A 16,378-nucleotide genomic window follows, 5' to 3' on the forward strand; every position below is an offset into this window, starting at 1 on the left:
TTCCAATTTTATTGAAATGTGTTAGTAAGAGAAACAAAAAGTAGATTTGCCCCTGAGGGAATCATGAAAAGTATGTAAGAGAACAATAAAGTTAACTACCTGGGAACTTGAATCCATTTACAACTGCAAGCAGATGTGTTTCACAGAAGCAGAGGAAAATATGATTTACAAGTGCGTGTCTTTGCTAGGATGCTTTTTATGTCAAATGTTCATGCTAATTCTGACTCATGTATTTGCAACTTGAGCTCCCATTTCTTAGGAAAGTTGGGTTCCTTCAACTATACAAGGGACAGGGACAGGATTTAAGTAGAATTACAAAAAAAAAAAAAATTACAAAAAAAAACAGCAAGGAGAAACCTCACCAAACTGAGAATTCAATGGCAGTCAAGAATGTGGTAGTTTCGGATCTAGCAATAGTACTCTGTTTTCTGCTAGGTAAAAGACGAACTGTAAAGGAACAAATTGTGTCCAAGAATTTCATTAGGAAGCAGTTAACAGGCTAAGAATACAGTAGAAAACAAGATGACTTTGGCCACCCACTAGATGCAGTGATGAGCTTTGATGTTGGTAGAACATGTTCCGTGTCAAGTAGCATGGAGAGTTCATGTCACTGCCTAAGGACCAAGATGAGTCCAGGAAACAAATGGGGATGTAAAGGATCCACTTTCTAGAATACAAGTGTCTTTCCACAATATTCAGACATGCTTCTGCCTTCCTTCATATCCAGTAAGCAACAATTCCTACAAAAAAAGCCAAACTAACACCTTTAAGACATAAATGTTAGATAAACAACAACAGGACTTCAAATTGTTCCACACAATTCCATAGTGAGGCTATGGAGGATTCCCTGACAGCTAGTCCCTTTGCTCTGTACACTCCTCCTTCCCAAGTACATTGGACACAGTCTCCTTGCTTAAACCTAACAAACAGCCTGAGGTTTCAGAGATCTTTCAGAACTCTACATATTTTACATTTTTCCCCCTTGAAACAGCAGTAGCTGTACTTCATTTATTAAACTGAAATGAAGGATCAAGATACACATCTGGTGTCAAAATCAAGACTTTTTCTCAGTTTCTAGAGAGAGAGGAGAGTATTAGTCAAAGAGATAATATTTATTCTTTTTAAAGAGACAGATGCTGATCTCTAGCTATCCTGGAACTTAAATTTAGTATCTAAAGCTCTTCACCAATATTTATTTTCCCTTTCTTTTTTTTTTTTAAAAGAAACTTGGAAACTTGATTTTGTATAAAATAAATTTTCATATAAGAGATATAAACCAGGGTATTAGTAAAAGAATTCCTGTAGTTGTTCATCTCTTATGCTACACTTCAACCCTACTTTCCTCCTTATAATAAGTATTTTCACAACATATTTGAGCAGAAAATACAAGCAGAGAAGGAGAAAAATTTTTCCCCTCTACACTGCTCTATGCCTAAGTCATTACCCTCAACAGTCTTCCTTCCATGGTGCCTGTGAGGAGTACACAAAAGAACTGGAGCTTTAGAATACAATTCTGCATCTACTAATAGCTAAAAATGGGTCATGCAGGAGTTGTTTGGGGGGTTCCTTCTGCTAACTTCAATCAAATCTGAGTAAGCAAGGGTTGGTTATCAATTCTGGTCAGGAACTGACCTCTGAGGGGAAGGAATGTGGAACAACTCACTGAGGTGACAAAAAACAAAAGTGAGATTTATTCACCCTGAGCTGAAAGCATTGTCCAACAGCAGGTAGACTGGAGCATTTAAATGACTACTAGTTTTATTTCCTTTTCTTCATAGTTGCAACTGGTGAAGCCATGAATGAAAATAGGTTTAAATCTACCCAGATTGTCCTTCCTGGTTTCCAAGTTATTCACATTACACCAGGATGATATATTATAAATGTCAGTAGAGATTGCTGTGTTTTAATGAATCATTTGTTCCAAACCTCTTCTCTTATTTTTAATTTATGTGACCATTAAAAAAAAAAAAAGCACAAAGCAAATCCCACAACCTTTTTAAAATCTAGTATAATCAAAGTATAATTGTTACTACCTTTAGTGACTGTTCCATGAAGGTGATTAACACCAGTGTGTTAGAAATGCATTGGGCCTCATTACTCTTCAAGCTCATACAAATCAATTAAATCTGGATGGGTGTCTTTTTGATAAAAACCCCCACTTTTATTACAGTCTGAAAACTCTCAAGACGATGTTTTCTGAAGGAAATAGTTCAAGGAGGAAGGCAATTGTTCGTAAGACTGCTGTTAGTCTGAAAAGTCATTTTGCAAACAATTAGAAATTAATGGAAAAAAATAAATTTCCTCCTGATAGTAAAATTGTTATTATTTGTACCCAGAAGTTCTACAAATGTTTCACTCCCAAGGAACAAAACTCTTTCAGTGACATGTTCTAGAATGCACAGTAAGTGCATGGCAAAACTCAGATTATCTTCAGTCCCAGTCTGCTAATACAAAATATTTATTGCAGCAGAGCTGTGGGATGCCTGCTATTATTCATGAAGCAGATCATCCCACCCAAGGGAGAAAAGAGGTTATATCACATAAACTCCAAAACTTCAGATCCTTAATGTTTTGCTGAATGATCAGGCTTTCTAAAATCAAGTACTATTCACATTTCTGAGTATAAAAATAATGCTTTATTTAGTGAAACACTTTAACAAATATAAAGATCCTTTCAGTGAAAGATCTTAATCATTCTGGGTTTTTTGATTCTTGCAGTCTTCCTCTGGCAGTTTAAATTTATTTAATCCAATTTATAAATGGAGTTAATCCAAAATCCAGAATAAAACTAAAATGAAACTGTAGTCCAGTTTAGATGATCACAGAAGCCTTCCTATGTGGCCTAACCCCCACCCACGCCCATGCCCCAAAATCCTTCCAGAAGGGTGTATTATAGATGACCATTTGTGGTCGGGCGAATTTTGCCCTCTAGGACAAACCCTAACAGGGATGAAATTTGTCTTTGTATTTCTGACTCAACTTTTGGCATTATGCATTCATGTCTAAATTAAAAAAAAAAAAAAGAAAAAAGTCTAAGATAGAAATCCACAGTCATAAAATACTAAACAGAGCAATGAACTCCTTTCCCAGGCTGCAAAAACATATGCAGTGAGCAAATATTTTGTTCAAACCAATTGGGTACTTAAATGTGATTATAACAGATCATCCACAGCTTTAAGGCTATTCAATATCTCAAAAAGGAGGATAATGTTACTTGACGATATTGCAAGTTTATATTCACAATTGTGTCAAGAAGTCTAACAAAAATTTATGACTTTTAATCATTATTTACTTTGCGGTGACTTTAAGGTATTTTAAGCTCACTAAAGCTGCAAATCAATATATACAGAAACATTCAGGGGTTAATTTTTTAGTGTCAATGAAGTTAATTTTGATCAATTAATGCAGCACATGAACATCACTACACTAAACTGGCATGGGATGTAGTCACAACTGCACAAAACAGCCTCTAGTCCCCATCCTGCATTTCCATTGTGACAGTAGTCAGCCTACACTGTGGACCAGAAGCCCAAACATCTAAAACTGGTGACATCCATAAATTTCAGTTGAGCTCATGCTAGTTTTGCTCAGCTGTTTCCAGAATGTGTGCAATTTTCAAATTATGACCACATGGTCTTGCTTGGGGAGGGGGGAGAGGTTACCTCTCTGGTCGAAATTTGTGCTTGTGTGGTCTCTGAAGATCCCAGCGCTGACACTCCTTGCCCGTCTCGGTGTGATCCATTGGCCCTCTGTAATTCTCTCCATTGCAGGTCATGCATTCAACTAGGAAAAAAAAAAGTAGACACTAGTCATTTATTACACTGATGACTTGCACCACAAAAAAAGAAAGTTAAAAAGAAATAAGTCGCATCCCTGCTCTTGTGTATTGAAACCAAACTGAAGAGGTATAAAAAAATGATACCTTTTTGTGAGTTGGTGTGGGTAATACCCTTTGGAATAGAATAACATCTCTTTCTTAGATCTAATCCATGAGCATAAATGTGATATCACTTTATAGAACACTTACAGTTTTGAGGCAGGTAGGGGTCAGCTGCTAGACGCATTCATGTTCCTAAAAGATTTTTAATCTTACTTATGGTTAGTAGCAGAAAGAGGCACATATCTAAGGAAGAAGTATTTTTTAAAGGTGGTATTTTCCAATTAAGTATCATCCATTATTTCAAATCACTCTAAGTCTACTATAATTACAGCACAAGTTTAAGTGCAGAATAATGGCTGAATCCCAATTTCAGTGCAGTACAGTATATATTTTAAATTCCCAGTCCTTTCAGCTACACTTGATACTGTTTCTTTTCGGTGATAATTCTTTTTGGCAGCTTACACTAAGATAGATTTTCAGCCCTGGTTTGGGAAGGTGGAGGGGGGTAGAGGGAGAATGGGTAAAAACCATCAAAGGGATTTGAAACCGCTGTTGAACAAAATTTAGATTTAGAAGTCTGAAAATATAAAATAAATTCATCATAACTAACTGTAGACAAACTTTTCAATTACTCCCTAATTAGAGTAATTTTAAAGAAGGATCACTTAGAAAATACTGTTTTATGCATTTACAGATCTCACTCTTCAGTCATAACATCCGCTACCAAAGTCTTCATCCTGCAGTGAGCTCCAAGTATTATGCCATTTGAAGTTCATTTAAATTTATATTTAAAGGTTAGGCTTTAATAGATTTTCAAGCTCCTTGTGAATTATTTGCTTCCCCCTTCTCTCCCTCTCTCCCTCCCTCTCCTTTTAATTCCTCCACAACACCACAGCTATTCCATGTGACACATTAGCAGGAAAATTAAAGGCATCATATCTTGAGGATTTAAATGAGTTGATTGACTGGAACTGAATTGGTTGATTAGCAAGATATAAGAGCTTAGTTTGGAGGTTAACAGAACTTAAAAGTCAACAAATGCAATGGTGCACATGAATTGTCTTTCAAATTCTGTGACTTGAAAGTCAAATGGGATTGGATTTATAGTTACATTTATTTACAGTATTTATTTGAAAAATAAAGGGCATACTTATCTTGAGCTTTCATCCTGTAATTCAGTATCTAAATTTTCATCAAAAAGAAGAGGAAAAGCTGATTTTACCGTGGAATGGAACTAGATGATTTTATCACATAGTAATACTGAGACCGTAATGGATTCACTATGGACTAGACAAGCAAATCACATTTGTGTGATCAGCACAATTACATTGTTCAAGCTCCTCCATGACCTGAAAAAAGCTGCTGAGCCTGAAACCTTGTTCAAATATTCCAGTGTACTGGAACATACAAGAACTTCTCTTTCTCTTAATACCTCCTTTTCTTGCTATGTGAATTATTCTTGCTGAGAAATCACCTATTCTTTATCCAAAGGCCACAAGCAAGTGTCTACTGGAAGTTCCATGCAGCTGCTGTCAGCAGAGCAAAAGCAACTTTCTGCAGAAGTCATGCCAGGTTACCTTCTGAGCAGAGGGGGATGTCACAGACTTCGTGGCGCACCTCTGGACTGGTGGTGAAACACCACGGGCCTCCCTCTTCCCCTCGGGGGTTTCGGCAGTAGTTTTCCCTCAGGTCTTTTCCCCGATAGCTCGAAGGCAAAAAGCTAGTTTTAAAATGACAATCATTACAGTATAAGAGCATGCAAACTTTGGGGTTAATCATACTATTTTTACAAATAGTTAGAAAAAATCACATTTCTGCTTCCTTCTCCCTCCATCCCACCTAAAGAAATGTACCCCCCAAACATCTGTCCATGCACAAATACACATCTTCAGTAGGGATTACTCAACCTAAATGGCCTAAATCTGGGGCAATTTGTCTAGCCTGTAGCATGCTGTAGTGAGTTTTATTCCCATTCCTCAGCTGTCCAGAGCCAACTATCTGCCACAGAACCAAAGGCAGCCACACACTCCCTGCCAGCCATCCCTGTGTTCTCCTTCGTGAACTGTGGGTGCATAGGGGAAAAATTCATTGTGTCTGTAGCCAGACCTGTCTTTCCTCTGCATGTTGGCACAAACAACTGGTCCATTTGGGCTTAGACTAAAAAGTCCACAAGCAGAGAAACCTCTTTGCATCCCTGCTCAGGCAGCAGCTAGAACTGCTCATCAGGAGCATGTGAGTGTGACTGAGTGGTGTGATACACCTCACCGAGAGGCTTTCACTGCGTGAAACCAGGGACTGCTTTGCATTTCAGCATCAGAAATTTCCCCAGATGTCACTTAAGCTGTCTTGCTTCATGTTCTGCCACGAGCCTGACTGTTGTCACCTTAGGTTCTGCTACTTATAGACCTATTCATCACGCTGTTGTATAAATTAGGACATTTCACAGTAACCCAGCTGACTTAAACTGACCAGGTGCAAGGTGTTGTCGTCCCAACTATCTGTAAAAGTATTTGTTTACCTCTAGAGAAACCCTTACATGCACACTGACATATAGAGATATACATAGGCATACATATATAGATTATATATATATTTATGTATAAAAGATTGTTAGTCAATTTTCTCCTCATACTAAGGAACTGCTAAGTCCATAGCAAGGAACCAAACCCCAGACTGGTCTGTTCAATGCCACTGCAACAGGTCACGACCACACTCAGGCTGCACGTTGCAGACAAATCCAGTGGCATTTCACTGCCAGTTTCACTGCAGTGATGCTTAAACTGCAGCTAAATCTCTGTAGCTAGAAAACACCTTAAATTCAGAGTTGTGATCTGTTCCATGAAGATTTTTTGTTAATTGAAATGCTAGGCAAACCGCATAGGGGATCACACAAAAGTTGTAACTGAATTAGTTAAATGATTTACTTTTTGAGTTTTCTAAGATTTGTTTCATTTTTTTGCTGTCAGTATATTTAAGTTATTAAATTTAAGAAAAATTGGACATGTGACATTTTAATCATGTTTTATTCCTGTTAATGAAATATTTGAACTAACTGAGTTGAAAAATACCTCTGTTAATCACATTGTGGTTCTAGCCAATATAATGTGGAAGCATTACATAAAAGAGGGTTTTTTATTTTTTTTTATTTTGGTGCTTTAAAAGAATAATTTTGTGTCATTACTGCTGCCTATAAAATTATTGCTTCTGTTTTTCCTCTCTGGTCTTGTAATATAAATATCTTAAATGTTTTTTAGTTAAAGACAGCCCTGGGGAAACGTTTCTGATAGGATATTCCAACCTGCAAATGTTTTAAAGTAGTATGTCAGTGCATACAAGATCATTTTATTTAACTCTTCTGCTCAGAAATTATGGACATAAGAAAATATAGGGAAAAGGCATCTCAAATTGTATCAGATATGCTATAAGAACATTAAAAAAAAAAGTCTAAATGAATAGCCTTAAAAACATAAGATGAGTCAGATAAACAAATGGTTTCGACAGGTACTGAAACAATGTTCTTGAGAGAGGAAAAGATGAGTTGCAGTGAAGGCCAGTCCAGAAATGGAAGAAAGGGCCACTCCTAAAATTGTTTGATGATTTAGTTCAACTACATTAGGTAAGGAAAAAAGAAAAAAAGCCAAAAAACTGAAGCCAGTAGGAGTAATGGTAAAAACAGATTCAACCACACAAAAGTCATGGAAATTAGCCAAAAGCCTGTGAAGCACTGGTCTACTCTTTGACCATTTTTCTTTGAGCCCTTTTTACATTGGGTTTATCCATTTAATACTCTCTAAGAGTCCTGCACTCTGTACTATGATGGAGATGAAAATAATAGAACCCTGGGTTTTGCTGGGAGTCTCTGCGTTCTACTGGAATACAAATCAATAAAAATATGACTCATCGAATTCAAGCACAACTTTAGTCTGTAGTTATTTCTATTCTGTCTAGAAAGATAATTAAAAATCATTAAAGTACATTCTCCTTTAAATATGAAATGGGGATTTATTTTACAATGGCACATTGTGATAATCAGATGTTGAGAAAAACTGACCTAAAAATCTAAGCCTTTTGTACTAATAAGTTCCAAACACACCACTACTGTCTGCTTCTTCCCATCTCCCTCATGTCTCTGATGATGAAATCATATTTTCTGATGTTGAAAAACAAAATTAGCACGCAGTCACCTCATTTATCCGATGACCTTTAAAAAATTAAACTTATTGCACAAGGCAGGAGAAAAATCATTCTCATAAAATTCATCATAGAAGAGTGGCTGTCCAAATGTGATAAAACTGTATACTGTGTATTAAAATGCAATTCAGTGACAATGTGCACTATAAAGACACTTTCCTTTCTCTAATTATATAAAGTCATATGTATATTACATAGAATAAATGCTCATTCTTGCTTAGTTTGTAATTATTTAGAATTCTTTCCCTTTTGAAAGATGAGGATTGTATACTTCAAGGTGTTAAGTCTCAAAAGGTCACTGCTGTGGGACCTGGTGATATTTATGATATGCTCCCAGCCAAGAACAGGTCTGGCCCCACTCTGAAAATCAGACACACTACCATCGATACTGTAAGCAGCCAAGTCCAGTAAGTCCAAGCCTGAGGCTCAGCTTTGTAACACATCATAAGAGGAGAGAACCAAGTATCCTTTGCCTTTTCATGTTGTTCCAAGATATCATCTTGTACTCTGGATTGATTTGGTCAGGACAGGACTGAGCAGTTCCTCAGCCCAGTTCCTCATTAGCAATATCCAGTTTGGTTTCTCCTAAAAAAAGTGCTGATGCTGGGAGTCTGGAGCAAAAGGCAGCAACATAGACAGGAAGCTTATGGGTGAGAGGACATTTTAGTTTTGTCTCTTAAAGTTTTATTGTCTAAATGGCTAAAGCCAGTACAAAAAGGTTCAAAGAGAAATGGTCAAAGAGTAGACCAGTACTTCATAGTCCTTTACCTAGTCTCCAGCATTGTTTGTTGTGGATGACTCTACTTCTACCATTATTCTTACTGGTTTCACATTTTGGCTTTCTTCTCCTTTCTTTAGATAATGGAGTCTAATGAGCTTTACTCTCAAGATGTAGATTTGGCCTCAGTTTTTCACTGAAAAGTTAAGTCCTTTACCTGCTGCATCAGTCTTTAGTTATTGCCAGTATGATGTGAAGGAAAGGATTTCAATAGTCTCTTTAGTCCTTTCCATGTATTTGTTGCCTGGCCTAAGTGCTCTATAGAGTTTAATGTATTCAACAAATAAAAGAGAATTAACAACAACTATACAAATAATAGTAACAACAACTATATACTAAACAAATAGGTGGGCTATCCCCCACTTCTTAATAATGGAGTTTTTAAAATTGCTCATTCCCTGGGAGTCGATTAGAAAATTGTGATAAACTTCCAGACCCCAGGCTGAAGTTATGCAGATGTTTTGTTCCTGTCAGTAACTAAGAGATCAAAAGGATATAAACAGCTAAAAACACTGACACAGGAAAGGAAGGGATACAGACACACAGGCTGGCATTAAAAGAGACCTCTTTGGAGAAAGCCCATGAAAGTAAGGATTTTCTGGGATCTGGAGAATGGCATCTCTTGGAGAAAGGCAAGAAAAATATCTAAGAGATTTTGTTGTCTAAAGTTAGTTGTCCCATAAATTCTTATGCTTTATGGAAGCTGTCTCGACACTATTCCCATTGTCTCTGCTCCTGAACTCTTACCTGTGCTCATGGGGGATCATCGAATTCCAGGCCTGACACTGGATACCACTTTTAGTAACAGATATTGTTCCTTTATAGTCTGCTCCTTTCCCGATGATACAATTCCTGACATAGTCTATTGAAATAAAAGAGGAGTTTGGTTATTGCAATTTTAGGGTTTTGATTAATGCAATGTAAACTAAAATTCATAATCTCTTTTCTAATGAACTATATTATAATAAATATTATAATAAATAATATTATCAAAATAATATAATTTAATAGCCTTTAAATTCCTAATTATTCAAAATACTGTTTAGTTGTTGGCATACATTCATGTCCCTTTTTTTTTTCCAAAATACTGATCACTAAATGAGTTAAAAAACTCTCCTGAAAATGTTTCCAACATGTCTGATTGAACAAAACTCTTCAAGTCTGATGACTTAAGTCTCCCACTCGTTAATGAGGTGAATAAGAACAATATTAAGTCAAAAATGTTAACATACAGTTGAATTTTTAAGTAGTAAGATGAAGTAAAAATTCAGGCTAGTATGTATGATGGTAGGCAAATATGTACATTGGAAAACTGATCAAGTATGTAGAGGAACTAGCATGACAACAAACTCAGGATATGTGTAAATAAAACTGTAAAATGCAACTTTCAAAATTCATAGAACTGTCCCTTGCCCAGGATGTTCCTACAGTCAAAAATCACTGACTGACCTCAGGGGTTCTTTTCTCCTTTCATTGCTGGAAAAACAAAATCAGTAAATAAATCAGTTACCCTTCTTTTCATACAGATCAAACGCATGGTCTTGCTTCTTTCTCACACCATTTGTCAAGCTGTTGAAGGATAACCAATGGCACCGTTTTGTAACTCTGTCATAAGCAAAGGCCCTGAAAAGAAAATCTGGATGAGAAAAAAATCTCTGTGTGGTTTATAATAATGACACATGGCCTGCCAAAGAGCATGCAATGACATCAGATTTATTTTTACTGGGAAAATCAGAGAAACAGTCCAAATTACTATTTAAACCCACAACTCTGCTGACAAGAGCAAAGAAACAAAGAAATTAAATTGATGTGGCCATTACATTAAATACTAGCTTAGTTGTTCACACTAATCTAAGAGTTCCCTTGTCATTAAAGATCTTTATTTTAAAAGTGAGATAAATGTGACTGAGACAGCATATGTGTCCCCAGTTATGCTACTTTCTGGGAAAAAAAAAAAAAAAAGAAGACTCTAAAATATCCTTTTTTGCTATGCTTACAATATGGCTCTGAAATAGTTCCGTATCTCACACTAGTGGCTTGAGGAAAATTCAAGAGCAAGAAATCTGTTTCTTAACTAGATCAACAGAGCTGCTTAAAAACAAGATTCTTTTTATTTTTATGAATAAACTAAACTGTGATAGTGTGCCTACAGTTTGTCCTTGCCTTGCTTTTGTTTTCTTCTTTTCTCTTATTTTAACTGCTTTCAAGGATAGAGTACAATGTATGCTGAATTGACTGGGTTGAGGGGAGGGCAAGAAAGACAAATAAAAATCAGAAGAGTAAAAAGACCTTCTTTCAATATTTGAAATGAAAAATGTAGACTTTTTCTCTTAACATCGTTTTGAAAGGATAGACTTTAAGTGTAGGTAAAATGTTTTGAAAGATTTTAAGAACATAATTGACTGCCTTGGAGGGGGCAACAATTATTCCAATAAGGATAGAAAAATAAGACAGAAAAAAACCCCACAGGTGTTTTTTCCTTAACTTTTTTCATTAAAACAAAATAACAAATCATGGACATCATACTATTGCCTCTAGCCTACCACAAAATCTACATTTCTGTCAGTCATCCCATACCTTCTGAGATATTTTATTCTGATCTGAGAAGGCATTTTATCACTACTTGATAATACTGAAAAGACACACAGATTTCTTACACTTCACCCATACTTTGGCTGTGCCATATTCCTGAGCACTGCATCCCTCAACAAAAAATTCTTTGATCTCCATTTAATTCACCATACAAGCTTTCTTGTGTGAGATCTTACTGGCTTTGTTTAAAAATATTGCACGATCCAGTCCAATCTCCCCAGTCTTCTCTCTTTCAAACATCTTCTTCATTATCGTTTCCACCACCAAACAGATTTTTCATCCAACTGCTCTCTCTACTCTGTTGACTCCAAATGTTTCCAACCTGCTAACCTTCATCCTTCTGCCCTTGTGAAACCTTCTGTTCTCTTCTGGCTGATTCTCAAATATGAGCATATCCAAGTGCCTCTAACTCCATCTTCACAAAAATATCCTTGACCTTTCCTGCCTTTCAGATTACATTCTCCTTTCCACTCCTCCCTCCTAAAGTGGGAATGCAGAATGCACTGTTTACAAACAGTTCTTTCAGCTTTTGCCTTTCAGTTGCCTTTTGGTTTCTTTCCAGTTTGGCTTCAATCACTTCTGCACATAAAAGTTTCTAACAATCTTTTCTTGGACCTAAATCTGCAGATTTTTTGTCCTTCCAAAGTCAACATATTTGAGAAAATTCTTGTACTTTCTTCTACTGATACTGATGATCACAACCATTTTTTCTTGTTGCTCTTTGTACTGAGATAGTCGGTAGATTTTCTCATCAGGTACTGAAATTCCGTGATCTATACTGGAATCCCTTCCTGTGTAAATGCAGAAACTCCAAGCAGATAACAAAGGATGAGACAGGGACGACTTTGTCGCTAAGAAAGGGACATACCTGCAAAAGTCACTTGCACAGACAATGAAATAGTAACTACATTATCTTTTTCTCCTTCATAGTAAATGTAGTGGGAAAACCTGCAAAGATGACTGAAAGAAAACAATGGAAATATGGACTGCAAAGGGTGATGAAACTCAGGAATAGAAGAGCTTAGCAGCAGCAGGTTGATAAGTTGATTGAGATGGCAGAAAAAGATGCACAGAGATTTATGAAGTTCAAATGACAATGTAAATTAATCTAAGGAGTTCTTTAATGGAGGATTTTAGGAATAATGTTATAAAAAAGAAACAGGTCTAGATAAGGATCTTGTAACTCAGTTGGAAAGAACAAGATCTGTGTAACCATGAGAGCAAGGGAACAGAGGAAACATCTGTTCTGAAAAGTGACATATATTAGTTCCAACAAAAACGTGCCAGAGATAAAAACAGCAAGGATTAATTATTAACTGATATAATACTCAAAATTTACTTGCAAGTGATACAGAAACTTATAACAAAGGAATCAAAAATTGTCTTATTTTTTTTCTCCAGAAAATAAAGAGTGGTTGATCCTTTATTAGTCTGTAGTGCCTGAAATCTTCTTTACCACTTTCTGGCAGAAAAGAAACTTAATCTTCTTCCTGTTTGTGTACCTCACAGTGCACAGACTCAGATGTTGCTGCTCCCAGTGCTATTGTCACAATTATATTAAAAAATAATTCCTTTTTATTGGCTAATAATGCTTAAATAAATTGAGTTTGCATCCAGAAAATAAAATATCAGTGCTGTGGCCCAGATGATGGAGAACTGCTACATGGGTATGGAGTATGAGAATCAAGTCATGAAAACGTCAACAAACAAAGGAAAATCCAAGTCTTGTACTTCAAATATTTAAAACGTTATTTTGTATTGCTTCTCTTCTTATTTTAGAATGCTCCCTCAGCAAGTAGTAAACTAGTTGGTTTTCATTTTAGTTGGTAACAAATTTCACCTTGTAGTAATCATGTGCTGGTATGAAATTAAAGACTATGATCCTAGGAATAAAAGGAAAACATTAGTAATAACTTGTCCTTTAAAAGGGAACACATGTCAAATGTGTGTTTACAGTAGTATCAAAGAACTGTGCACACTACAGCGGGACTCCTCTGGGGCCAAAGGGAAAACCACAAGGATGTTCCAAGATCCCAGAAAAGAAAATCCCACTTGCTCTGCAGCATAACAGTAGTAAGACAAGACCTGATCACCTACACTGCTTCCTTCCTAAAAATATGAAAGGGAAAATAGGGCATTCAGAGAATGAGTTGTCAGATTTGTAGTTCTTTTTCATATTCAGTATGAAGTAATTGCATGACAGATTGTGATTCTGATATCTGTGAGCACAAATTTTCCAGTTGTGTTCTCAAAGTCCCTCATGGTTGCTCTATGTTACTGTATTGACTGATTAAGCCAGGGAGAATTTGCCCCTTAAGGAATCCATCAGACACTGTCCCAATAGAAAAAAAAATCTACAATAACTGAGAACATTTTAATTCAGAGAGAATATAGATTAATATTAATGTAAAATAGAATAGACAAATACATTAACTTACCTTTTCTGTTCAGAACACAAAAGATACCACCCTGAGCAGCCACAACTAGCTTGAGGCAATTTTCCTCAACTGATGTTGGAATATAGAATTGTTGTTTGCTCGCATTATTCAGAATTTATTTTATACTGTGAAACATAATTTTATAATACTCCTCACTGCTAACCATCGGAACTCAAGGATGTCTCACTCTATTGAATATAACCTGATTCCCTTGGCAATAACAGCAGTGGAAGCTCTGCCAATAAGAAAAGGAGTGGCTTGCACCATGTGAAAAATATTAGTGCCTGGAAAATATTTTCTATCAGAAAAAAGTAAACTCTGTTCATTGTTTACATATATAAATAGTCAGAGTACAGAACAATACTAACTAGATCTTGCAACACTGGGATTAAAGGCTTACAGAAGAATTAAATCACAGTGGAGAACCTTTTCTGCCAAGGAGGAGTTTTTGTTGTCATATTTGTTCTAGCTTTCGTTTGTAGCAATTGTTAAAACTTTTTTATGTCTCAAATTCAGGCTCACATTTAGGTCGGTATTGACTAGTATAGAAGTCATCCATTCTCTCCAAGATTCTACTGCATTCATGGTCTTTCATTTATTGCTAATGGTCCAGACTAAGTGAGGCCAAGGGGATCTTTTAAATCTAACACGTCAGAAAAATAATAGTGATTTGTTCCAAAAAATAGTAGAGGATATGTATGAGGTAGACGAGTAATCAGCTGCACGATGTGTTTCTAAGAGACGACAGATGCTGAAGGATAGCTATCCACAGCCCAGAAGGTTTGATTCCATTGTATCAGTTTTGTAGTGCTTGCCAGTCAACTTCAGCAGTGCATGTATCTGTGCTCCATGTGTGAGGTTCTCATTGATTGCAGCAGGAGTAATGTGCAAAGAATGAAAGCAGAATATGGTCTGAAGTGGTGCTGAAATACTGCAGCTGTGATGTGTGACAATAACCATTTTATAAGAGACATAAAAATCTCAGAAATGTTCACCGACCTCTACAGTGCAGCCCAAGTCATCCACATCTTAACATGAGTACATTATTTAAGCTATGTTATGGAAAAGATCAGAGACTGGACAAGCTAAGAAGACAGATAACTCATATAAAGCTTCAGAAAAGACTGACGCTCTCTGGACAGGTAGAACAACATCATTGAAATCAAAAATCACAATCTTTAGGTTGTTCCAGGTACAAGCTACCGCTGATGACAATTACAGAAACACCTTTGGTCAAAGGTTTTTGTATATGTTTCATTAGGGAAAGAAATAAATAAGAGATATATAACTTACTTGCAAGTGAACGAGAGGCCCTTGTTCCTGCTGCATCTCTTGGCACATTGCTCAGTGGTATTTAACAGCTTAGTTTTTACTTCCAGTGTTTTGTTTACTTTAATGAGCATCAACTCTCCTGTCTTTTTGAAGTCATGAAGAGGATTTCTCCTTTTTCCTTTACCCTCTAAAAAAGAAGCAAAGAAAAAAAATTAACAAAAGATACAAACAAAAAAATGCTGTAAAGAGAGTGCTGACATTAAAGTTGGCATTGGATATGGACAACATTTAAAAGGAATTATAGGATCTTCGTTTAGTACCTAAAGCATAGAGAATTTCATAAAAATAAGGTAAAAGGAATTACTGAAGAAGAACTGATTACTTTAGATGATCTCCATCCTTAAAACCAGAAATAGTAGGAATTTTAACAAAACTAAATTTAAATAAATATTTGCATAATGCTGTAAAAGGGTAAGAGGAAAGTTTTTCACTCTTTTAAAATTTTTTCAGACCCCCCAAAATATGTCTGATAATAATCAGAAATCTTGTAAATATTTCCATGAAAAACTCAAGTGAAAAATATTATCACTAGCTGAATGTGATAAACTGTTATTAGAAGAGTAAGCTTATCACAAATAGTGAAAAGAAGTGGATTTTGGAAGTGACACAAAATAATCATTTGTCCTCTCTCTGCTCCAGTGCGAGTGTTGTGTCCAGTTTAAGTGCGACTGAACTTCAGTTGTTAGCTTACAGAAAAGATTAGGAGGTCAAACAGAGGCTGTAGCATGGAAAGTCTGCAGTGTTGCAAACATTCCTGCAAAAGTGAACACACTGATCTGGTTTCCACATCTCTGTTGAAAGGCCCAGAGGAAGAGGGATAAAATGGAGCGAGGAAGATTGGCTGGAGATGCTTGGCTAAAGTGCAAGAGGAATGATCTTTGATCGAACCCCAGAATTTTCCCAATATTTATTTATACTTTTACTTTGCATTCCATAAAATTCAACCTGCCAGTGTAGGCTGCTCCATCATCCGTGAAGGTAGATAAGTACATCTGGAGAGTAATTGTCCCTATTCTGTCAGATGAGTAACGTAGGGAGGATAAATTGGCTTGGATCTGATTTTCCTATTTCACTCAATGATCCCAGATGATCTTTTTGGACTAGATGGCTAACTCAGGTAAGGTTAGGTGAATAAATTCCTCCTTAGTTTACAAAGTAGATAATAGT

The 16,378-nt window shown here is 36.2% G+C and overlaps 1 protein-coding gene across 1 annotated transcript in view; it reads right to left on the reverse strand.

Annotated features, from left to right (window-relative positions):
• Positions 1 to 16,178, reverse strand: part of HGF (hepatocyte growth factor) — a 44,348-nt gene extending 28,170 nt beyond the window's left edge. Inside the window, exons 1-6 of the mRNA XM_029958070.1 lie at positions 16,157 to 16,178; positions 15,173 to 15,338; positions 10,360 to 10,472; positions 9,597 to 9,711; positions 5,458 to 5,600; positions 3,663 to 3,783 (exon numbers count right to left, since the gene is read on the reverse strand). Of these exons, the coding sequence (XP_029813930.1) occupies positions 3,663 to 3,783; positions 5,458 to 5,600; positions 9,597 to 9,711; positions 10,360 to 10,472; positions 15,173 to 15,338; positions 16,157 to 16,178 (680 nt within the window). The remainder of the gene's footprint in view (positions 1 to 3,662; positions 3,784 to 5,457; positions 5,601 to 9,596; positions 9,712 to 10,359; positions 10,473 to 15,172; positions 15,339 to 16,156) is intronic.
• Positions 16,179 to 16,378: the final 200 nt, after the last annotated feature.

The sequence above is a fragment of the Manacus vitellinus genome, unplaced genomic scaffold (assembly GCF_001715985.3).
Source record: "Manacus vitellinus isolate BGI_N305 unplaced genomic scaffold, ASM171598v3 scaffold_13_pilon, whole genome shotgun sequence".
NCBI lineage: Eukaryota > Metazoa > Chordata > Aves > Passeriformes > Pipridae > Manacus > Manacus vitellinus.